Source organism: Myxocyprinus asiaticus, chromosome 34 (genome assembly GCF_019703515.2).
Source record: "Myxocyprinus asiaticus isolate MX2 ecotype Aquarium Trade chromosome 34, UBuf_Myxa_2, whole genome shotgun sequence".
Taxonomy (NCBI): Eukaryota; Metazoa; Chordata; class Actinopteri; order Cypriniformes; family Catostomidae; genus Myxocyprinus; species Myxocyprinus asiaticus.
In genome coordinates, this window is record NC_059377.1 from 34,764,274 (window position 1) to 34,789,476 (window position 25,203).

At 36.9% G+C, this 25,203-nt stretch overlaps 1 protein-coding gene across 2 annotated transcripts in view; it reads left to right on the forward strand.

Moving 5' to 3' along the window:
• The first annotated feature begins 12,022 nt into the window (after positions 1 to 12,022).
• Positions 12,023 to 25,203, forward strand: part of LOC127425067 (chloride channel protein 1-like) — a 28,451-nt gene continuing 15,270 nt past the window's right edge. The window contains exons 1-8 of one of the 2 annotated variants that reach the window (XM_051670696.1): positions 12,023 to 12,097; positions 20,563 to 20,827; positions 20,929 to 21,060; positions 22,006 to 22,134; positions 23,159 to 23,292; positions 23,606 to 23,683; positions 24,460 to 24,538; positions 25,013 to 25,138. In XM_051670696.1, the coding sequence (XP_051526656.1) occupies positions 12,047 to 12,097; positions 20,563 to 20,827; positions 20,929 to 21,060; positions 22,006 to 22,134; positions 23,159 to 23,292; positions 23,606 to 23,683; positions 24,460 to 24,538; positions 25,013 to 25,138 (994 nt within the window). In that variant the 5' untranslated portion in view covers positions 12,023 to 12,046. The remainder of the gene's footprint in view (positions 12,098 to 20,562; positions 20,828 to 20,928; positions 21,061 to 22,005; positions 22,135 to 23,158; positions 23,293 to 23,605; positions 23,684 to 24,459; positions 24,539 to 25,012; positions 25,139 to 25,203) is intronic. The other variant, XR_007894557.1, reaches the window with a different exon arrangement.

Here is a 25,203-nt window from a genome sequence, read left to right on the forward strand (position 1 = left end):
TGTTACGCAAGCGTTGCAACTACGGCAGCTGAGAAGGACATTCTTTGCGAAGAATTTTCGGAGCCTGATGAAATCGGTTTAAATACGTGTTTAATTCTACAAAATACGCTCGATGTTACAGTCACTGCCCTTGCCGTCCAGAATAGCAGAGAACATCCCAATCGAGTGAAGGGATATGTGGAAACTGTGGTTCCTAATTATGGTGATCCAATATTTGCCTCGCATTTCAGGATGACAAGGCAAACATTTCTTCTAATGTCTTCAGCTGTTGCATACACCAAGCTGCAGCAGACACATATGTAAAGGACTTTAGTTGGATCCATTGTACGCACTGGCTTTTTAATATGGCGGAGTTTATCATTTGATGAATGATGACAGTAGCTGTTTATAAAATAGACTGTACATTATAAATATGTTGACACAATTCAGTATTGATGTGATTCCATCACAACAGTCATTTTGATATATCGATGCGCTACTGTTTTATAATAATAGAATGTATATATTTTCTGTATAACCAAGTTACGTTACACTAATGAATGGGTATTTTTGCATTATCTTGAACATTGTCTAGCATTCATTTCATGTGTTATTGTATTTACCTTGCCGAATAATTACAGATTAACATTGATTATGACAGTTACTGTGCAGGCAAGATCAAGTTAGCTAAAATTACACAGATCAATCCTTATGGCACTATGTTTCACATGCTTTGCAGTTATGTAAGCTTACCAGTCCAATAAGAAGAATGCCAATTCAGGGTCGGTTTTGATCCCCAAAACCGAACGAAGGTCCCTCCAGGAATCAAATGCCCTGCCGATGTTCACTCTAGTTTTTGCTCGACCACGATCACGTTCCCACTTAGCCAGATGGGATTCAGTAGATAAATGTTTTTTTTTTTTTTTTTTGGCTTACTCTGTGTTTGTGTAGGAGTCGGTGTTGTGCTGGGAGCCAGACGTTTGCTGGATTCCATCACTAAGATAACGTTACCTAGTGCTGCAGACAGTTGTCACTGTTGAATAGCGGAAGAGAAGCACTGAGGCAAGGCTCTCAGGAGTGCGCATAAATGTCACATCCTTTGGATTTTCCCGGCAAAAGCGACCCGCTCCCTTCGCATGGAAATCAGTATACAGGCTTTAATAGGCAACCTAGGAAGTCCGGAAAGGACTAATTTTTTAAGTTGCATTACAAGCTGTTCACACATTGGCAAAAAAAAGGCAAATATTACATGAAAATTGTTACATATTGCACCTTTAAGGATATCTCTGTATTTTGCTGCTTTCTTTAACCCTGACCAGTCCCCCAGTCCCTGCCGCTGAAAAATTCAAACCCACAGCATGATGCTACCACCACCATGCTTCACCGTTGGGATGGTATTGCTCAGGTGATGAGTGGTGCCTGGTTTCCACTAGACATGATGTTTGGAACTGAGGCCAATCAGTTCAATCTTCATTTCATCAGACCAGAGAATCTTGTCCTTTAGGTGCTTTTTTTGTGTCTTCCACTGAGGAGAGGCTTCTGTCTGGCCACTCTGTCATAAAGCCCAGATCGGTGGAGTGTTGCAGTGATGGTTGTCCTTCTGCAAGTTTTTCCCATCTCCACACATGATCTCTGGAGCTCAACCAGAGTGACCATCGGGTTCTTGGTCACCTCTCTTATCAAGGCCCTTCTCCCCCGATTGCTCAGTTTGGCCGGGTGGCCAGCTCTAGGATGAGTCCTGGTTGTTCCAAACTTCTTCCATTTAAGAATTATGGCCATTGTGCTCTTATGGGAACCTTCAATGCAGCTGAAATTATTTTGTAGCCTTCCTCAGATCTGTGCCTCAACACAATCCTGTCTCTGAGCTGTGCAGGCATTTCTTTTGACCTCATGGATTGGTTTTTGCTCTGATATGCATTTTCAGCTGTGAGACCATATATAGACAGGTGTGTGCCTTTCCAAATCATGTCCAATCAATTGAATATGCCACCAGTGGTCTCCAATTAAAGTGTAGAAACATCTCAAAGTTGATCCAGAGAAATGGGATGCACCTGAGCTAAATTTCAAATGGCATAGCAAAGGGTCTGAAAACTTATGTCAATGTGATATTTCAGTTTTTTATTTTTAATACAATTGCAAAGTTATCAAAATTCTGGTTTTTGCTTTGTCATTATGGAGTATGGAGTGTAAATTAAGGGGTCTGAATACTTTCTGAATGCACTATATATATATATATATATATATATATATATATATATATATATATATATATATATATGAATAGTAAAAATTGACATTCTATTTGAATAAAATGCATGCTGTATATATACACATAGCAAAACATAAAATACCTGAGGTAAAAAGGTAAGAAGTCAAAATTCTTATTTAATACAGTATTTTTCAGGCAGAAATGAGGTAGCAACCTCTTATTTTCACTGTTTACAGTGTATATGTGATGGAAATAATTTTAGCTACAACTGCTCTATGGTCAGTTCACCTTCTAAAAGACACAGACTGCTTTATTATTCATCATCATATTATGTCAGATCTACCATACTTAACTCCAACTTTACGTTTAAGTTTTGTAAAATGACTGGTTGTCTGTTCATAACAGCTCTGTGCAGGGTGACAATGTCATGTTGCTTTACAGAGAATGTAAGTGGTAGTGGAGTGACTAGCTGGAAGATGCCAGGATGCCTCTCAGTTGGGGTCTGAGGTACTGCAGGGCTGGAATTCTGCAGGTCATGGTGAGTTTGGGCTGTCATGGGAATAACCTCATGCTCCATTGGGTTGAGCTCTTGTGGAGCTGTTTTTGTGTTAAAAGAAAATTGAGAGATTATACAGTAGAAGAAAAAACATGTTACAATTGTTAAAAGACACCGTGAAATGTTCCTTTAAAAGTGACAGAACTGTCTAACAGCTCTTGAGTTGAACATCTACCTTCTAAATCATCTGTCAGTGTGGCTTACATTTGTGAGAAAGACCTTTAAATAAACATTTAATTAATGGACAGGATAGTCTATTAATAAACATTGTGATAATTCATAAACAGGAAGACCTTTAAATAAACATAGCGATCATGCGTGAACCTCAAGACCTTTAAATAAACATAGCAATCATGCATGATCCGGAAGACCTTTAAATGCACACAACACATTAACTTTAGTGTATTGCGTGTAGCAAAGACCATCAATGCCTTGCAGGTGCTGCCTGTTGCTGTTACAGTGCCTGTGTGTGTTCTGATGGTGCTGTGTGTCATCTTTTTAATTTGTTGGGTGTTGATAATGATGTGATGGCTTATGGGAGCATTTCAGCACAAGCAGAATTATGAATATGACAAGAAAAGCCACCAGAAACAGAACTGGAACGATGATCAGTTCTAATTCATAAAAAAGCACTTCTTCAAGGAGAGAGAGAGAGAGAGAGAGATACAGCATTAGAAAGCAATGACATATATAATAAGTCACACGTTATAAACTTCAAGACAATATGTGTGTTACAAATGTAGACCTCTATAAATTTAGAGTTCTATTTAGACTGTGGAACTGACAGTAAATCTCAAATTAATAACTCAGAACCTCATCTAGGATAACCTGTCCTTGGGTTATTAAAGTAAAGAAAGTATGGCTGTCAAACGATTAAAATATTTTATCGCGATTAATCGCACAATTTTTTTGTAGTTAATTGCTATTAATCGCAATGTTTTTATACACATGAGTGGACAAAATATGCTTCATCCAGACGTATTTTTCAGTCATCCATACAAAACCTACCTCACCAACAGAGCTGAACAACAGAAAATGAACACAACACAACTCAATTCAAATTATGTACAAAATATGGTAGTTGTAAGTGTATTATGACAGGATTTATTCGCTTCTTTTTATGGAGTTTTGACAGGCATAATCTTTTCAGGAGCACAGTGGTATTAAATAGATCTGGTCATGTAACTATTTGCACCACTCATGCAAGAAAGTCTGCACTCTCATTTACAATTGACAACTGCAAAATACATTAAAAAAATCCTTTTAGACCCCGGTCACAATTGTAACCATTGGGATTAATTGGGTTAATGACAGTGTAGATTACCTGCAGGGTTCCAGCAATGTCTCCAGCCTCTGCATTGGCTAGTGCACTATCAAACAGAGACACTGACAGAACCGTGGAGACAGCAGCAGGGTTTACGTTAGCTGGTAATCAGTACTGCCGCTGCGCTCCCTATACGCATATTACGCAGTCTGCGTGGCATCAACTCCCTAGGGGCCACCAGAAACTCCACCGGTTGCCTTTACTGGCACGTTATACGTTATTCAATGACCCGGAAGTAGTCGCGGAACACAGACGATCGCCTCACACCTCACCTTGCAACTTTCGTACCGTGCCTTGCAGTGCAAGACAGGTTTTCAAATGGCAGCTGTCTTGCCGCTGCAATCATGTTACTAAGTTCTGAGCTCTATCTGTGCTTTGTGGGCATGTTCTACTGCTGTGCTACTTTGATCAAATGCTTGGCGCAGGTATCAGCATAATGTCTCCCACCATCTGTTTTCCCGAAGGTCAGTGCATATGACATTAGCGGCGTTTGTGCAAATCGACTCGCTTCTCATGAACTACGGTTAATTCAAAGGGTCACCAAAGGTCCACCAAAGCGTTTTTTTGCCAGCTGAAAATGCCAGGCATTCTTCTGAAAACGCCCAGCTGTGAGCTCTTGAGAGTGCATTGGAGGCGCAGTGTTTTTTCAGCTGAGACACTTTGGTTGCTATGATACAGAATATCCATGGAAGTAATGTGTTGCAAGTACCTAATTTCACAGATAGTTTGTTATCAACAAGTACTGAATGTAAAAATGTCGGCACAAGGAAGGGTACTTGCTCTGGCCCTTGCTCAGGATGAAGGGAAGGCTGAAGCATAATTTTTTCATATTAATATTGTGGTAGTCCGGGAATGTCATCTGGTACAGACATGAATACTCAGAGACCAGCAAACTTCTCCTCCATTGTTGTTCAATCGTTATACAAGTAGGATGTGATGGTTGGTCGGTGTGGTATTTGTCCCACCCCTCCTCTACTGTGATTGGACGGCTGGAAAAAAGTGACAGTGGTGAGCGCTGCGTTTTACCCAAAGCTGAACACTTTTCAGCAAAACCCCGCTTTGGTGGACACACGGCCTTATGCCTAAAAATATAGTACCCTTTAAACGAATTTTGCGTTAATTAACGACAGCACTAAAAGAAAGATTTTTTATTTTTTGGGATTTTCTCCCCAATTTGGAATGCCTAATTCCCAATGCGCTCTAGGTCCTCGTGGTAGCGTAGTGACTCGCCTCAATCCGGGTGGCGGAGGACAAATCTCAGTTGCCTCCGCGACTGAGACCATCAGTCCGCACATCTTATCACGTGGCTTGTTGAGCACGTTACTGCAGAGACCTAGAGTTGAGGCTTCACGCTATTCTCTGCAGCATCCACGAAAAACTCACCACGCGCCCCACCGAGAGCGAGAACCACATTATAGTGCCCATGAGGAGGTTAACCCAACGTGACTCTTCCTATCCTAGCAACCGGGCCATTTGGTTGCTTAGGAAGCCTGACTGGCATGATTGGCTGTCTCTATGCAACTTTATGGGAGTTGGGAGTGTGCAATAGTCCTCTTGGAAACTCGTGTTTACAAGGTACCAGGTTGATACATTCAGCACTAAGTATGAAATAACCTGGATTTGTGAGAAAGAATGGTTTTCCAGGTTAGTGCCAGCAAATATATGAAAGATATTCAGAGTTTTGTTTGAGGCACTTAATAAAACATGAACTAGACTGTAGAGTTGGGATACTCGAGTTTGCACTCGGACTCGAGTCCGAGTCACGAGTCCCATTTTAATGGACTTGAACTTTTCACAGACACCGATGCATTTTTACTCTGACTTGAGTCGGACTCGAGCCTTTGGGACTCGAGATTTCTTTCCGAGTCCAGCCAAGTCCTTGACATTTGTGATGCAATAAATACAAAATAAATAAATAACAAAACAGAAATTAATGAGCACATCTCTGTCTGCATGCAGCTTTATTAGACCCTGAAGTTGTAGACATAGCCAGAGTTGTTTTACTGTTTAAGCAAACACGCACACATACATACACACATGCACAAGCACGCTCATCAGTCAACCAATATGCTTGAATGTTACTACAGAGACTACTGTATAACATCAACTACCGAGGTGGCTGACACGACGAAAACATAAAGACAGGTATGTATCAAATGTAAAAGGAACTAACAAGGCAGATCACACAGCACGGGACCTAACAACTGGTAAAATTGCATGTGGCGTTTGTGCAGGCAAGACAGTGCTCGCATTGCGGTTTCATTATGGTTAAAAACTTAAAATCAAGAACTACATTGAGTCAAGTCACCCACATCATGTCTCTCACAGTTTACTAAAAACAGCATATCGAAATAAAAATACATAAAAATAGTATTAATATTGGATATTAAGTCTTTTTAAGTGTAATGTATCTACACATGTAGGCTTCTGTAGTCTCTTGTGGTCCACGCAATGTTGTCAGCTTGAACTGTTACAAGTCCATAGTCGCTTACTGTGTAACTTTTTAAGTAGTCGGGGAAAAAAACTTTATTGCTAAAGCAGACAGCAACTCCAAACAGATAAACAGCACCTATTTATTATTGATTGACTATTTTCAAAGCATTGACGAGCTGCTTTTTTTTACTGACTAGTCACATTTTCTATGTAGAAACTCTTTTGAATATGATAGCTTTGTGTCATTTAATAATATATATTAATATAATAATAATAATAATAATAATAATAATAATAATAACGAATGTTTACAGTACATGCTATGTATTCAAGGCCATAATTCGACATTTGTGGCAATATTGTGCAACATTATATTATTCATATAATTTTTTGGCAGAGGCTATTTGCACAATGAAAATAGCAACAAATTCATATTCTTTGCACTAAGTGCGAATAGTGTTACATGCTATTTACACCCCTACACTATTTACACATGGTGGCAGATACAATTTGCACTCCTAATTAAATACTAACAGTATTGTGGCATCACTGCAGTGTGTTTATTGTGTTTATTTAGAGTCCCACAGACACCCAATCCCTACTCCTAAACCTAACCCTAACCTTTCCTTACGATGGTTTGACTACAGTAACCATAGTACATCCATAGTATTTTGTAGTAAAATCAAAGTAACCACAAAATTAAACATGGTTACTATATTAACACCATATTACGGTAGTAACACCATGGTTAACTGCATTAAAACTATGACTTCCCCCAAAACATTTTTACTACAATATTATTAGTCAACCCATAATTAATTTTACCCCGATCAAACCTTTTTCACAATTCACCGACCTTCACCGTTACCAAATCACTGTGAGGAAATCAATCTTTATATTCATTTTTATTTATTATTTATTAGTATTTATTAAGTAGTATTAAAGGAAAAATAATAGTGGAGACAGGAAACAGGTGAAAAAGTGGGACAAAAGGTGATATCGAACCCAGGTCGTCCACACGAAAAAAGCACATCCAGGCTGGGTTTCCTGAAGCACTAAGCAGAACATGAGAAGCACTTAAGTAGTACTTAATCTCTAAGGCACGTTTCCCAAAAGCATCGTTATCTAAGTGGTTTGTAAAAACGTTTGTAAATTAATGAGAGCTTTGAATCGCTCTAAAGTCCATTAAGTGCAACTTAAACATATCTTTCTGGCATCTTTCACAGTTTATCAAAAACAATGGGAGATTAAATAAATTGTATTAATATATTTTGATAATTGGAAAGCCATTGAAAACTATTTCAGAGGATAAAAAAGTGTTGAAAAAATCACTGTGAAATCAATAGGCAGTCTCCGCAGTCTGCGTATGCGATGTGATAGGTCTAAATTTACAAGACATGTAATACAGTATAATGTAATATTAGCCTTCTTTGATAAGCATAATTGTGATGGCAACAGAAAGACAACATGTTCTTATTAAACAGATTATTTAAGAAGACATAGAGTATGTGCATAATGTGACCATGCAATTTAAAACATAAACAGATATGCCTTAATAAATAATTAAAATATTGTTAACAGAGGAGATTAGAGCAAGAGTGTGCAATGAGAGATTCCCTCTCTCTCTCTCTCTCTCTCTCTCTCTCTCTCTCTCTCTCTCTCTCTCTCTCTCTCTCTCTCTTCATCCTCCTCCTCTTCCTTCTTCCTCCAATGGCTGGTTCAAATCGGCTCGCTTATAGTCTTTTTACAAGGCAGTAACAAATTGCATGATGATAATGTCAGTAAGAATACAAGTACACAGTACCTTCAGCTAACCAGATGATCTATTACTGTAATATTTAGACAGGTCTATGAGTAGTTTAGTACTGATGCCCATCATTTTAATCCTATTCTGTGTGCATTTGTTCAGTTTCCAGACAAAGGAACAAAACTTTAGGCTACGTGAGAGCCCCTTATGATTCACATTGTGTACATTCATGTTACATGCATTTATTGCTTTCACTTTCATTAATCTCTATGATTAAGCATCAATACATCTGAAACTCTGTCTTACTAAAGCCATAATTTTTTCTATAATTCAATTCTGTAATAGTTAGGTAATACATTTCGGCGCCTCGACATGGTTACAAACAACTTCCATTTTTGTCAGTATTTCCACCTTTTTTTCATTTTGAGAAGACAAACTCCTGGACATACTGGTCAAAGTGATCAGCACCTTTGATCTGGACAGCTCCCGTAACGAAGCATTTAAGTTCTATTTTATAACGAGCGATCTATGTGCTGGTTTGGGAAACAGGAATTACTCCATCGTAAAATAGAAAAGATGATCGTTAAAGCTTAAGTTGCAACATTATCGGGAAACCCAGCCCCACACCGTTGTTACACCCCACACCACTGCAGTGACACTAGAGGTGCAGTTTGTCTTTAATTTCTGTGTTTCTACTAGACTATTGGAGTGCAAATAGCCACGCTGTTTGACAGGTTCTATTTAAACCTAGTGCAAATAGTCACTCCGTAATTTTTTATGTACATATATACTAGGCCAGCACTACTCGACACGTGGCTCACTGGATGCATGCAGCCCTCGAGACATTTTTTGCGGCCCGCATTATGTTGTCATAATCAAAATGATATCTGTAAATGTTAAATGTGTATGATTTCTGAGGTGCTCATTTTCTAGAATATTTATGGTAATTTTCTGTATTCCTGAATCCCAGAACAATTAAGAGTGCGAAAAAACTCCTAAGAATGTAACAAACGATTTAAAAAAAATATTTAAAGGAGCAATATGTAACATTGACATCAAGCGTTTAAAATGGGTAATGCAGTCCAAATTCAAAATATTGGTTGCCAGGTTGAGGACACGCAACAGGAACGAGCAAACTGACAATGGCAAGCAACGAGCCTTACACTGTAAGTTGATCAGCTAATGTATACGTTTGCAAAGTTTTTATTGTAGATATTGTGGATTTTTTATAACTCTGTCAATGTTAGCTAGCTAAATGTATTGCTGGCTTCCATGGCTGCAGTTTGCCCGTTAACTTGTTTCAAATCTGGCAACCCGGGGTGTCGAAATACTACTGGGAAATGGGCTGTGGGCGGGATCACACAGGCCAAAACATAAACAGAAATTCCGGCCCGGAATGGACATTTCAAAGTAGAATATACTGGCTGTAGCATTGTCTTTGGAGAAGCCAGTATTTCAACTTAGCATGTTTCCTAAATCTTAGTATAGCTGATGTCACACAAGAGCACGTTCAGTATGCGCAGCCGCACACTAGCTCACTCTGTCATTCAAACATGCGCTTGCTCGAGTCACTTATCAGTGCGAATCTGTGTCAAACCCGTTTGAATAGCTCACCATATATACATGAACATCACGATAACAGTAATAACAGAAAAAAAATAGTTTATCCTGCAGTAACGCCACTTGAGACGTCTTCACGCAATTGATTATGCATGAACTGCATTACTTCACAGCAAAACGATAAAGAGGGCGAACAGACCCTAATGATTTGTCACTGGAGCAGTTGACAAGAGTAAGTACAGGAAATATATCTCTTGTTTTTTAACTTATCTCATGTGATGCTTAACACTCTTTGTCTATTGGATGACAATGTCTTTGACAGATCCTTAGGAAAATTAACCATGGTTTTATTATAGTAACCAGAATTTAACCATGGCATTTGTAGTTAAACTATAGTAACCACAAAATTAACCATGGTTACTACAGTCATAGTTACTACATTTTTACTATAGTAAAACCATGGTTATTAAATGAATGCAATATTACTGTAGTAAAACCATGTTTATTATATGAATGCAATATTACTGTAATAAAACCATGGTTAATGGTATCAAAACCATGATTTCTGCACACACACACACACACAAAAAAAAAAAAACATTACTACATTCATGGCTACTAAAATTTACTAAAGTAAATCAGTGGTTTCTGCAAAAAGACCAAGGTTATTACAATCATGGTAACTACAATATTTATATAGTAAAATCATGGTTCATTTTAGTAAAAACTGATAATGTCTGCTTTCTATATTGCAATGAATGTAGTAGAAAGTGGCTCTTTGAAAATTTAAAACTAAACCATGAGAAAAGTGAACTGTTACACCCATAATTAATATTTTAGACTTTAAAATGTAACTCTCACTATAAAATTCTTAATATAAAATTAATAAATAAATCTTATATTTATATAAGAATTACTAAAATTAAGAGTGCGGCCCTCAAGGCTTTAGGGGTCCTGCTTTGCAGCCCCTGAGCTTTCCAAAGTTGAGTAGCCCTGTATTAGGCTATATATATATTGTCAGAGAGATGGGAAGATAAGGATTTAAACGATGGGCTGGGATAGTGAGGAAATCCTTAATAATAACAAAACTGGAAAAACTTTAAGTACAAAAATAACTTACAAGAAAATGAAACTTACAAGAAAAATGACAAACCAACTGAACAGGAAACAAGACCAAATACCTAAAGTGAGGTAACATCACAAGACAATTCAGCAATGAATAGAGGAACAAGGCAGGAATAAATACACAAGAGGTAATGGAGAACAGAGGACTTACAAAGGGGTGTGGCCATGGAGCAAACAAGCAGGGAGGGGAATGGAGAACACATGGTAACACCTGGTAACCAATACAATCCAAAAACCAAGTGTAACAAAGAAAATATGGGTGCCAGGGCACAATCCTGCCATTTATATTTATATAATATTTATTTTCATGTAAACAGTATACACATATTTATTTTAATATATTTGTATTTAATATATTTATTTCAATATTTTTATATTATATTATATTAATTATATTTTACGTGCTTTATAAAATGTGTTTTTATTGAATTAGTTTTCTTACAGAATGAATTGCTTCACTTACAGACCTCATGTGTTTATTTACTTTTTAAGCTCTCTCAGTGTGTAATCAATGCTATGCCTCTCAACATACTGTTGAAAATCCCGGATTAAATGGGCGATTTGAACATGACTTAAGTCAGTTTGGTCCTCCCTGCACTCCCCTCATCACCTTTCACAAGGGACTGGAGTTCCCTCGGCTGTTGAAACCCTTACTGTGTGCCCCCTTTCCAAATGAGCAGGTGATCAAAGTATTAGTTTGTTGCCACTGGCGACCAGATAGGCCACTAGTAAACAAGCTCGCTCCACTAATGCAGGGGTAACTGGGTTTAGATTGGCATCCACCACTCTTTGTAATTCACAACATTGTTTAGATCTCCTCTTCACACACATACACAAACAAAAGCACAAACACATGTACATGCTCCGAGCATGTGCACATCCATATAACCCCATGTACACACACAGAGAGCTTAGAGTTTCTGTTTTGTTGCACCATATGAGAAGGTGCGTAAGGAAAATGGAGATGACCAAGTGTGTAAGAGAGAGAGAGAGAGAGAGATATCGAGAGAACTTGTGTGTTTATGTGCCCTCTCTCCCTCAGTCTGTGCCACCCCAGGGTGGGAATGCTAAGACAGACAGTCAGTTTATTTTTGGGTCAGTGACAGTGTGTCAATGGCCGCAGATGCATCGCAAAGGACGGCTCTGAGATACCAGCAGACCCTGGTCAGTCACAGTCTCTCTCCTGCTCTCTCTCCCTCTCATCCTGTCTTTTGCTCTTTCTCCTGTCTGATCACTCATTAGTGTGTTGTAATTTGCTTGTCTTCTATCACTTAAAATTTTTTGATCTCAGAGATGTTGCACAATATCTGCATGATGTGTATTTCTATCACTGCTGAGTAAGTTCTGACTGAGCGATAACTGCACCACTCTCGGGAAAGTGCCTCTCCTTTCTTTCTCATTCACATCTCCCCTTTATGATTAGAAGCTCTGTACCATCTTTTTGTCTTCTGCATGAGTTTTGCATTCCAACCTTCTCTATTAGACAAAAAACCCAGTATTTACATAATGTGACTTCATATGGGAGGTTAAACATAAATTGGTAGTTAACTTGAAATACTTTCAGTAGGTTGACATGTCCTGTGGTCAGGGTTGGGGAGTAACGGAATACATGTAACGGGATTACGTATTTAAAATACAAAATATAAGTAACTGTATTCCACTATAGTTACAATTTAAATAATTGGTAATTAGAATACAGTTACATTCAAAAAGTATCTTGATTACTGAAGAGATTACTTTGCATTTTATTGTCACTTGTTTCATTTAATATTTAGTCCTTTCAGATGGAAAACATTTATACATATAAATGATGCAATCCAAAGAGCATTTGAACAGCGGTGAAACACTTTCTTATGATGAGTTACATTCATACGAGCAGACAGAGAAGTAAGTTTGAAGTAAGTTTGTAGCAGAAGAAATAGAAATAAACCTTGTGTAAATTGTCAGCTTTACGCTAAGCTGAAATGCTATTTCTAGCCATTTTACATGCACGTTACCAGGCACGATCATATTTTTTTTTTAGCAAGAAAATTCACGTCGGATCATAATTTCTTTTTTTCTAGTAAAACCTTTGATTTTAGGGTAAAAATCGTATTCTTGATAATAATTTTTGTATTGTTTTCCTGTACAAATATCTAAAAATCCTTAAAACAAGATCGATTAGATTTATCTTGTTTTAGAAACAACACTGCATAAGATATTTAGGTTTTTCAGAGAATGTATTTGTAGCGTGTATTTTGTCTTACTGTACTGGCAGAGTTTTTATAGTCAAAACAAGTGAAAAAATCTACTAGTGCTGAAGAAGTAATCCAAAGTATTTAGAATACATTACTGACCTTGAGTAATCTAACGGAATACGTTACAAATTACATTTTACAGCATGTAATCTGTAATCTGTAGTGGAATACATTCAAAAGTAACCCTTCCAACACTGCCTGTGGTTTGATATGTGTTATTCCATCTAAAACTATTTTAAACGCCATTATTTATCATTTAAAACTGTATAATGTACTGTTGATGAAGTCAGTTTAATCACAAGTGAGATCTGTTTAATATCTCTATTATGAGTGTTTCAGAAGACAACCTCAACAATGTCTCAAATATGATCATATTTTCCAAGATCCCAAAGTCTGCAATCAAAAGTCAGAGATTTCAACATGAACTCAAACATAATATCAAACTCCTCCAAGACCAAATTGTCTGAATTATATTTTATAATTATAGTGTATGACATCATATTTAAAGACTACATAGAACTGCAATTTTTTTTTTGTCACACCGCAGGAGTGTTTACAACCAGTGAAGACAAAAAGGGGATTTAAAATGGTGAAAAACCTAATAAATACACTTTATTATATACTGTAGATCCATATAAAATGTAACCTAAAATCTTGATGTGGATAAAAAAGTTAATGGACACAGTATGCGTCAATTATACTTAAATGATCCATTGATGCATAATTGGAAACCCGATCCTACATTATACTTTATGTCTACCCCATCATGAGGTGTAATAAGTGTTGCTCCATTAGCTCCAGAACATCTGGTGTGATGTGCTGTTTTGAATAGAGAGGAGAAATATATGAGGCTGAATGTTTGAAAGCTGGGAAACATGGTGATGTAGTGGGTGATTCTCACGAAACCATCAAGATAATGTCCTTGTCCTAACTTACTCCAAAATCAACAGAAACAAAAAAGAAATGATAATTTAGCATAAAGAAAATGAAGCCTATTTTTAGGGCCATTAAGAATTTGTACATTTTGACATCGTCATGACACAATTTAACGTACCCCCAGTTCTCGTCACCGTAATGTGAAAAAAATTGTCATTATGAAAGTCTCATTAATACTGCAATGTTAAAGTACTTCATTAATATTTGACCATTTCTCATAGTAGTGCACTCTTGATACTGCCTTTCCTTTTTGCTGATTTTAATTTTGAAAATGATTGTACCACCCCATCTTTTTATTGGAAATAAAATTACTACTGTATGTTACGGTAATGAGAATTAGGGTTGGAGTTTGGGTAGCCTGATATAAAATCAAAGAAAGAAAATCAATCTCATACTATTGTGTATACATTCGGTTCCATTTTCTTATTAATCTATGAGTTCAAAATCTAAGTTATTTTGTTTTGTTGAGTTTAGCATACTTCATTCAATGGTGCAGGTATTCCTTGGATTTATCTTAAAAATATTTGGGTACTAAAAAATATTGTCACTATCCAAAAAAAAAAAAAAAAAAAAAAAATTCTTAATGGTGCTAAATGGCTTAATTTTCTTTATGCAAAATATTATTTCATATTATGTTTCTATTGGTTTGGGGTTAAATACTGTATAACCATGTCGATTTCTTAACATGTTTCGTGAGAAATCCATGTCTTGTTAGAGTATAATATCAACATGGTAGCTTTCTTATGTAATCAATTGAGGTCATTCTTTGTGAGCTATAAAGAATATTGTGATGTCACAGTGTGATTTATTGTGAACAGTGTGTAACATTGATTGAATAAGTGAAAGTGAATTTATGTGTGAATGTACTGTCAATATGTATCTGTAATATGTTTGGGTAATTTTGGCTGTTGGTGTGTTTGCCAGCATACAGTAAGCCATAATGTTCAGATCACTTAGAGTACTTAGTAGTAAAATACTTTTATTTATGACGTTAGACAAATCTATGCACACTTTTATGGCTTATTCATGCATGTTTTTGCTGATGTTATTGGTTGCATTCGGTCATAATTTACCGTTTACATTGTCACTCTGCATCTCAGGCTACATTTAGATCTCGCATTGTTTTACATGTGAAGTCATTCCTCGCCATCTTCACCTTTTTTTACCGTCCTTGTTTTATTGTTGTGAGCCAACATCAAATTTGTAAAAGTCACAGATGGAAAGAGTCTGAACACAATGGGCAGGCATGCTGGGATATGCTGACAAGTGTGTTTATCACTTAGAATGGTACCAGCTTTGGAAGAACATCTATTTTAGAAGACCTTCAACAGAATTACATATGACTTTACATAACATCACATGACAACACCATAACAATCACCTCAATAGCCTTCAAATATAGCCATCAGCATGAAACTAAAGCACAGCAGCATATCCCCTAAAACTCGTTCCAGTGTGAATGACAGTATGCATGGTCACGGATACTGTAGCTCGGGTAATTTAGCTTTTTATGTGGATAAATTTTGCTTACTTGTTCTTCCTAGCATATCGATTTGTAATGTATTCTTCTTATCTTATTGATTTAAATCTCAAAATCTTATTTGTGATTGTGATTAACATTCGCGAGTTACCCATTTTGCCATAGCGTTACATTTATTCTTAGCTGTCCAAAGCTAGTTAGCATGACACAATCGCCTGATTATATATGATGTACAGATGAGCAAATTGGAAGATAGAAAGATCCACAGAGAGGGACAGGAAGAGAGCAAGAGGTGTGGAAAAGTGTAGCTGTGAACACTGGGTCACACCAAAGCTATTATTAGCCCTCCGGCTAATGTTACAAGCCTGGGTAGAAAGGGGTTAGTTCCAGTCTATGGCAGATGGGGGGTCGGGGGGCAGAGAGGTAGGGGGGATAACTCATAGGTGTAGATTCAGACCGGGACAGACCGGAGGGGGTGAAATGTGGAGAAAGCAAGGGATTACATGTACAGTGGGAACTGGTGAAAGAAACTGGATAGATACATGGAATGAGAGTGAGAGACGTGTTATGAGGAAGAAAGATACATGATAAACCTATCATCTACATGGTCCCATTCCAAAGTTTAAGGTGAGCAATTTAATTCAATAAAACGTTGGAAGTGCAAATAGCATTAAAAACAAATATGGACACAGGTGAAGTAGATACTGTACATTAATAAGCTTTAAATCTAGGATTTTTTTGGCAAGATATAAAGCTAAAGCTATTTAAATTGAAAGAATAATATTGATTTGAACAATATCAATAAATGCACAACATCATGCACAGCAGCTAAATATTTCTCTGTCCTTGTAGTTCGTACAGTAATTAATTTTAAGGCTATATATAAATAATGTAGCGTGGAATTAATGCTGAGATAGCATAATTTTCTCACATGTTAATGAAAGATTGTTAGTGACCGCATGGTGTGAGATCTGGCATGACATATAACCTCCATGCACGTGTGATAGCTAAGTCTCATTAAATGTGATAATTTAAGACAGGCAAAGCATGCACTTCAAAACTTTAAAGGGATAGTTCACCCAAAAATGAAAATTCTCACATCATTTACTCACCCTCATGCCATCCAGATGTGTATGACATTCTGTCCTCTGCTGAACACAAACGAAGATTTTTAGAAGAATATTTCAGCTCTGAAAGTCCATAGAATGCAAGCGAATGGTGGCCAGAAATTTGAAGCTCCAAAAATCACATTAAGGCTGTAAAAAGTAATCCATAAGACTCCAGTGGTTATATCCATGTCTTCAGAAGTGATATAAGTGTGGGTGAGAAACAGATCAATATTTAAATTTTATTACATTTTATTTTTAAGTCTATCAACCTCCACTTTCACTATCACATTTATTTATTTTTTTATGTTTTTGGCGATTTGTGCATATCACTACCTACTGGCCAGGGAGGAGAATTTATAGTAGAAAATGACTTTTATTGATCTGTTTCTCACCCACACCTATCATATCACTTCTGTAGACATGGATTACTTTTATTGCTGTCCTTTTCTGCATATCACTGCCCCCTTCCGAGTATCACAGAGCCGTTTTGTGGCATGTTCTGCATAACGCAGCGGCCCATGTGGCCCTATTTCGCTGCCAGCCCACTGGGAAAAGTCCCAGTTCTCCCAATGGCCAGTCTACCACTGCATCAGGGTGAGAAAATGATGAGAGAATTTTAATTTTTGAGGGAACTATCCCTTTAAATATAGTTGGTAGTAAAATGTCCAAAAAAATAAATAAAAAAACACCTTGTGTGTGTGTTTTTTTTTTAAAGATAAATCCAAGGAATACCTGCACCATTGAATGAAGTATGCTAAACTCAACAGAACAAAATAACTTAGATTTTGAACTCATAGATTAATAAGAAAATGGAACCGAATGTATACACAATAGTATGAGACAACCCTAACTCAAATTGCATCATTGTGTTGAGATACCTACATTTTTAATTTTCATTTTCATTATTATTAACAAATGATCATAAAGGTGTTGATGCTTTGCAATACAAATTAATTATAGTGGATACTGATGAATGAGTCAACAGCTTTGGAGGACACATTTCAATAAAAAAAGAGTGGAATGGCCCAGTTTGTCCATTCTCCATGTATGCTTCATTGTGCGATTTCAGCTCATGGGTTTGGCAGCGCTGAACTCAGAACTAAAAAATGATCAAGAGTGTAAATTATGCATCATGAGGTCCAATACACCATCTGTCTATACCAGCTAATGACGAAGTTGATTGAGGTGTTGGGTTGATACTGAAATATGGTTGATACAATGAAATTCTAGTGTGCTGTAAATGCCTCTTACGTCACTGTGTTTTGTTGTATTACATTGCAAATATTTATGTTGGTGATTATGAGAACACCACTATGGATTTAAAAGCAATTCTCCATGTGTTGTAATATTAACATGCACTTGTCAGAGTCATAAGTCTGATTGCTAGCAATATCTATGAATTCAGAATATAAAGCTCTCAGACGGGCTGTGTTGTATTCCAAAGCAATGTATTTTCTATGCGTTTGACTCTGATTTGTTGTTCACATACATTCACCTCTAGGACATCAACAAAGTCATTTATTCAGGAAATTTGTTAAGACTCCTGTGTCACCCTTATAAATTCTTAGCGTTGAACTCTTTGAGTTGTTTATCCTGTTTTGACTAACACAAGTTTAAGAAGGCTTGTCAAGCATAGATGAGTAATTATGCATGTTTTTCATTTACGCTTGTTTATGCGCTCTTAATTTCTTTTTTTACATTGTTGATCAAGTTGACTGGATTATTAAGCATTTGTATCCACCTATAATTTGTAATGATAAAGTGAGAAAAATTTTCACTGTTTCCTTCACTGCATTCTAAAATGAGATTCACAGAATAAAGCAATTTTACATGAGCAAGAGTGTTATATGTGTATGTTCATCTATCACTGCGGCTGTGATTAGGCACGAGGCCACAGGTAATCACTGCTGTGCTGATAGATGGACAATGCAGCATGATTGTGAGTGTGGTGTTGCTTTCATACAACAGATCAACAGACAAGTGAATAAATAAGTAGGGGAAAACTAAACACTGTCCTAAAAAACGCTCTTGTGTGTGGAACTACTTTCTTACGCAACGGGTTTAGTATCTGCTGTTGCTAGTTTGAGAGATGTGTCCAAGCTTACATTACTAATTCAAAAACCACACTTTAGAACTAGTAACAACAGCTTGGGCTGTTTCTTGCAAGTTATTGGAGAAACAAGGTGTGTGTGTGTGTGTGTGTGTGAGAGATAGAAAGAGAGAGAGAGGGAGAAAGACTGAATGTGTGATTATCTTGCAGTGATGAACAATAATATTACAGCTGTTAGTTTAACTCTACTCCTCAACTGTAGTGTAATAGTATTCTGCTCCGATAGTGGAGTTTTGCTGCCATACGTGCTATCAGAATTATCCTACGAGTATTTCACTCATATTCAGTGTTTTGTTGTTGAAGAGAACTCGTAGAGGAAGCCAGTTTCATCCTTGCATATTTCTTGGGAAACTCTTATTTTGACACAGAAAGTGTTGTCTCCTCCACCATGTTGAAGGTTTAGGTCTTCTCCCAACTTGGAAACTTGTATCAAGTAGGCGCCCTGAGTGTGTTTGATTACTCTGTCTGTTGCGACTTTCAGCTGTGATCAGCAGTAATGCAGAAGCTGTTAGTTTAACTCTATTTCTTAGCTATAATATAGTAGTATTCCAAGTGATTATGGAGTTAGAGGCAATTCCAGATGACTTCAAAGACATTTGCACACTGACTGACAACACAGTTTGTCAACTTCAGCTCAACTCACTCATGGCACACACAAGACGGTCTTTTATCCCCACCTGCTGGCTCAAATCATTAATGTCACAGGGATGAATGAAAATTCACATATCTAGCTGCTCTTACACATCTGCACTGCTCTTACACATTAGTTTGGAAAGCCACGAACACAAGTGGAGTGATACAAACAGTAAAGTGTTCCAATGCTGATGGTCTGATCTATCAGCACTCTTGGAACGCCTCTTGTCCAATCAGATTTGAGGACCGTAACTAACTGTTGAATAATAAGGAAAATGGTGTGGAAAGTTGAGGCAGATTACATTTTAAAGTGTTCAGCTATCAGTAAAAAAATGTATTGCGTTAAATAATCATTGTTTATGATTATTTCATGTATGCTATAGATGAATATTAATAAATGAATTAAAGCATAGTCAAAATGTTTTTGACCTTTTCTAATCCTGTTGATGAACACTGTTGGCAAGTGGTGTATGTTTTTTCATATGTGTTTGTGAGAAAGAGAGAGAGCAAGAGAGTGCAGTGGGAATCGAAGACACAGGGAATGTATCTTCCAGATGTCCGGGTCTTATCCGGATGGTTATAAATCTAAATGTAGACTACTGCTCTTCCGCTGGTGGACTTTCTCAAGCATGTCGAGATTTTCCTCTATTTTTGGACTCTCCTCTCCTCTGTCACCTCTTGCCGCTTCATACTGTTTATGAAAATTAGAGCTACATCTCACTCATTTTTTCTTTCCAAAGAAGAAAAAGTTTTTGATAGGTGTTCCCCTGACCATTTGTTATTCCCTGAATAATTCAGTGAAGATAATAAATAGCTTAAGGTGCACATTTTATTTATTTTATTTGTCAAATATTTAGTAATGATAAAGGTATTGTATTTTTAAAATTGTTCAATCGAAAATGGAGAGTTCCTGAATGTAGGTACAACAAAATTTAAAATATAATATCCTAATATAAAAAACTCTAAAATTCTAAAGGTAAATAAATAGCATTTATTTATGTTGTACTGGCTCATTGAGACGATACGATACAGTGTACCTCAACTTTTCCTGACTTTCTTATGTACTTTACTACTGTGTAAATAATAACTTGTTTGTTAAAACCTGATATTTCTTCTGTGATCAGCCATATGGAGAGTACAGGGAGCACCCCGGTGGGTCCCAGAGGAGAGAGGCCACCCGCCTGCTAACAGAGAGACAGCGGAAAAAACATGGACATCACCACCACGGGCACTACTATTACAGTCGCCATGGGCGGAGTCACAGCCGAAGTCGCCATCACAGTCGCCACCATCTGGATCCGGAGACAGAGGGTTCTCAAAACAGGCAGGAGCAAGAGCAGAGCCACACGTCATCATTCAAGAAACGACGCTCCTACTCCAAGTGCAGAGGTCAGGGTGAAATACTAGCAATAGTAGATTGTATATAGTCAACAAAGGTGAGTGTGAGAGGTTTAGAATCTAATAGGGCGTTCATTGTAATGTTTTCCTAGACTGTGTGGCTCGAGTACAGAAGTTCCTTGTCTCTAAGTTGGGAGAAGACTGGATCTTTTTGGTGCTGTTGGGTATTACCATGGCATTAGTAAGCTGGACCATGGACTATGCTAGTGCCAAAAGTCTGCAAGGTACTGCATTCCACACTCTTCCTCCTTTGTTGTCCTTCTCTGATGATGAAAGTTTGTCTTAAGATGTTGTGTTTAAATAGAAAACTATGGCAATAAAAACCATAATATTGTGGTTATTATGGTTTTACTACACAAATACCATAGTTTAATTATGGTTACTGCTGTAAAACCATGGCTTTACTATATGTAACCATGACCGTTCCATGTTTTACTATAGTAATATTGTAAGCTATAGTAACCATAGTTTTTTGGCAGAAACCATGGTTTTACTATAGTAATACTGTAGTAACCTTGACTGTAGTAACTGTGTTTTTTTGGCAGAAACCATGGTTTTACTATAGTAATATTGTAATAACCATAACTGTTGTAGGCTAACCGTGATTTGTTTTTGTTTTTTTGGCAGAAACAATGGTTTTACTACAGTAATATTGTAGTAACAATGAAAAGTAACCATATTTTTTTTTTTTCGGAAACCATGGTTTTAATACAGTATACTGTATCCATTTAGTAACCATAGTTTTATTATTGATTAACCATGGTTAGTCTTGTGGTTACTATGGTTTTACCCTGGTATTTATATTAAAAAACATAATAACCACATAATTATGATTTTAATTTCCATAGTTTTAATTTCCCTGTGTTATTATTATGGTTTTACTACGAATGTCAAGGTTAAAATATGGTTACTGTAGTAAAAGCATGTACAACTTATTTTGAAGGAACTCAAACTATTGCGAGTGAACGCAAAACAATTTCAGGAAAAAAAATGTCCCGTCCTGTCCTCTAAGAGGCTCTGTAATATCCCATATTTTCCCCATGTTTCTTCCACCTATCTTAAAACACCTTCCAATCCTTTGTTCCACTAATCTTGCTTTTCTTTTCTGTGCTGACCCTTTTTCCTGTCTCTCTGCCTCCATCACTGCTGTCCCTGTCCCGGTGTCTCAGCCTATAAGTGGTTTTATGGGGAGTTGAAGGGAAACATCCCACTGCAATACCTGGTCTGGGTCTCCTATCCCATGGTGCTCATCTTGTTTGCTTCCCTCTTCTGCCACCTGGTCGCTCCTCAGGCCATTGGTGTGTACTCTCTGCTCTTCCCTCAACAGTTCCCTCAACATCCTCTTCTTTTCTGTTTGCTTTAGCTTTTGAATACCCTCTGCTATTTCACTAGCTGTACCCTTTATATAACCTTTTTTGTATGCTATCTACATACCCTCTGTCTTTACACTGCGTCGACAACATATGCAAAACAGAGTGCCAAAAGTAATAACGCTCCTGTTGAAATCAGCAAAGTTTTATTTTTATTTTTGTCCTGTCCTTTCAAATTGCTCAGTTACAGTGTAGATGTGTTGGATCTACACTCTTGGCTATGTACGGAAGAGGATACTACAAAACTATGCTTACAATTTCTGCAGTATGCAGGATGTATGCATGGAATATCCGGATGACCTATGTATTCGCCAAAATGTGCAGTATACAACAGAGCACTAAAAGAGAACTAAACGTAAAATGATACATGACTTTTTACATTGTTTCCAATACAATTTATTTTTACTGCTAAGAGTTGGACTGCAAAATTTCATTAAAAATACAAAATAGATGATAATTGGATGCTATTCTATTAATTGTACGGTAAATTACACATACAATGAATTGAGGTCATGTGACAAAATGTAACTTAGTACTGTTTAATACATTTTTTATAAACAATGTTTATTGTTTAAAATATTATTTAAAAAAAATGCTGGCACTATTCAGTGTTTACTGCACAGGATACAATAAGTAGTATGCTAGTAATCCATAACCCTTCTCTGTTTCTCACTTCTAAAATTATTCCACCTGGACACTGTTAGGTTTACTTCTCAACAACACCACCTGCTGGTTCATCCACTGCTTTCACATTAACAACAGCTTACAGATTCCATTTAATCAGTTTCTGATGTCTTTATATATATATAATGTGTGCATTCATATTTAACACTCTGATTTCACACATTTTATTACATTTATTTTCCCTGTTCATTCCTCCTCATTCACAAGCTTTCTCATTCATTTGCACATTTTTTCTTTCTTCTTCTTCTGTTCTCTGATTGCCCCTCAGGCTCTGGTATTCCAGAGCTGAAAACCATCCTCAGAGGAGTTGTGCTGAAGGAGTATTTGACACTCAAGGCATTTATTGCCAAAGTGGTGGGACTCACTGCTGGCCTGGGCAGTGGAATGCCAGTTGGCAAAGAGGTGAGACGCTTTGATTTTACAGTGTCTGTGACATATACTATCCATTTCTGGCCAAATACAGTCAAAACATTGGGATAAAACAAATATTTTCAACTCTTGCTGAAATGCATTATATATATATATACAATACATATATATATATATATATATATATATATATACAGAATATATATTTTTATATATCCAAAAGAATGGGTGAAATTACAGACAAATTTAGGAATGGGTGCTTAGTGATATTTCATATTATCTAAAATGTTGCACTTTGATTGGGTGAGCATGAGTTCTGTTTTCTTGATATTTTTTTATGCTTCAGGGTCCCTTTGTCCATATAGCCAGTATCTGTGCAGCTGTACTCAGCAAGTTTATGTCTTTCTTCTCTGGAGTCTATCAGGTAAGCAGAAGTGCAAAGAGATTTTGAAATGCATTTTTGGTATTTCCATTCATAAAACACAGAATGCTTATTTATCATCCAGGGATAGGCTATTTTTATTATTGTTATTACACACCATATTTGAAGGCAGTACTTATACGCTCACTAAGCACGTTATTAGGAACAATATGGTCCTAATAAAGTGCCCGATGTTGTCTTCTACTGTTGTAGCCCATCCGCCTCAAGGTTCGACGTGTTGTGCTTCCTGAGATTCTATTCTGCTCACTACAATTGTACAGAGGGGTTATCTGAGTTACCGTAGCCTTTCTGTCAGTTCAAATCAGTCTGGCCATTCTCTGTTGACCTCTCTCATCGACAAGGCGTTTCCGTCCGCAGAACTGCCACTTGCTGGATGTTTATTGTTTTTGGCACCATACTGAGTAAACTCTAGAGACAATCTTGTGAAAATCCCAGGAGATCAGCAGTTACAGAAATACTCAAACCAGCCCATCTGGCACCAACAATCATGCCACCGTCCAAATCACTGAGATCACATTTTTTTTCCCCCATTCTGATGGTTGATGTGAACATTAACTGAAACTCCTGACCCTTATCTGCAATATTTTATGCATTTCACTGCTGCCACACGATTGGCTAAATAGATAATTGCATAAATAAGTAGGTGTACAGGTGTTCCCAATAAAATGCTCAGTGAGTGTATATCATCCAGGCCATTTAGAAATGTTACCCTCAACTGTGTCCTATTCCATCTTTTTTGTCTACTTCTGTGTCAGTAGAGCCCATATTGTTATACAGACATCCTCACAGTGGGTTGTGCAGTGGGGGTTGGATGCTGCTTTGGAACCCCTCTTGGAGGTAAAATGAACTATCCAAAAATGGTGTTTCAGAAATTGTTTCCTAATTGTTTTCCTCATACATATAGATCTGTAATTGGATAGTTAACATGAAATACTTGGGACTTGGGTAATTATCCTGAGGTATGACATGCTGTACCCCATCTAAAACAGCATTTTGCTCATTCTCTAATTATATAATAATTATCAATATGCATGCAGCTTTTATGACTTCATATTAATTGAAAGAATACATGGAATATTTGTACTTATAGAAATTTGATCAAAAATTATTGAAAAATGTAAATGAAATGTTGACTGGTTACAGGACCTAAGATATATACTTTTGCTTAAACATTCATGTAAATTTAAAAAGGGCAAAACACAATTATTTCATCATTTTTCAAGTAAAAAAATCATATAAAGTGTCTGTTTAGTAAAGCTATACTACTTTAAATGACAGTAAACCCTTCAAATTTTTTGCTCTATATTCAAGGTGTATTGTTCAGCATTGAAGTTACATCAACATATTTTGCCGTGAGGAACTACTGGAGGGGCTACTTTGCTGCCACATTCAGTGCTTTCATATTCAGAGTGCTGTCTGTGTTCAATAAAGATGCAGGTGAGACACTTTGCAAAACGGTATTCTTCAAAAAGCAAACTTCAAACATTGGTTGCATTTGTATG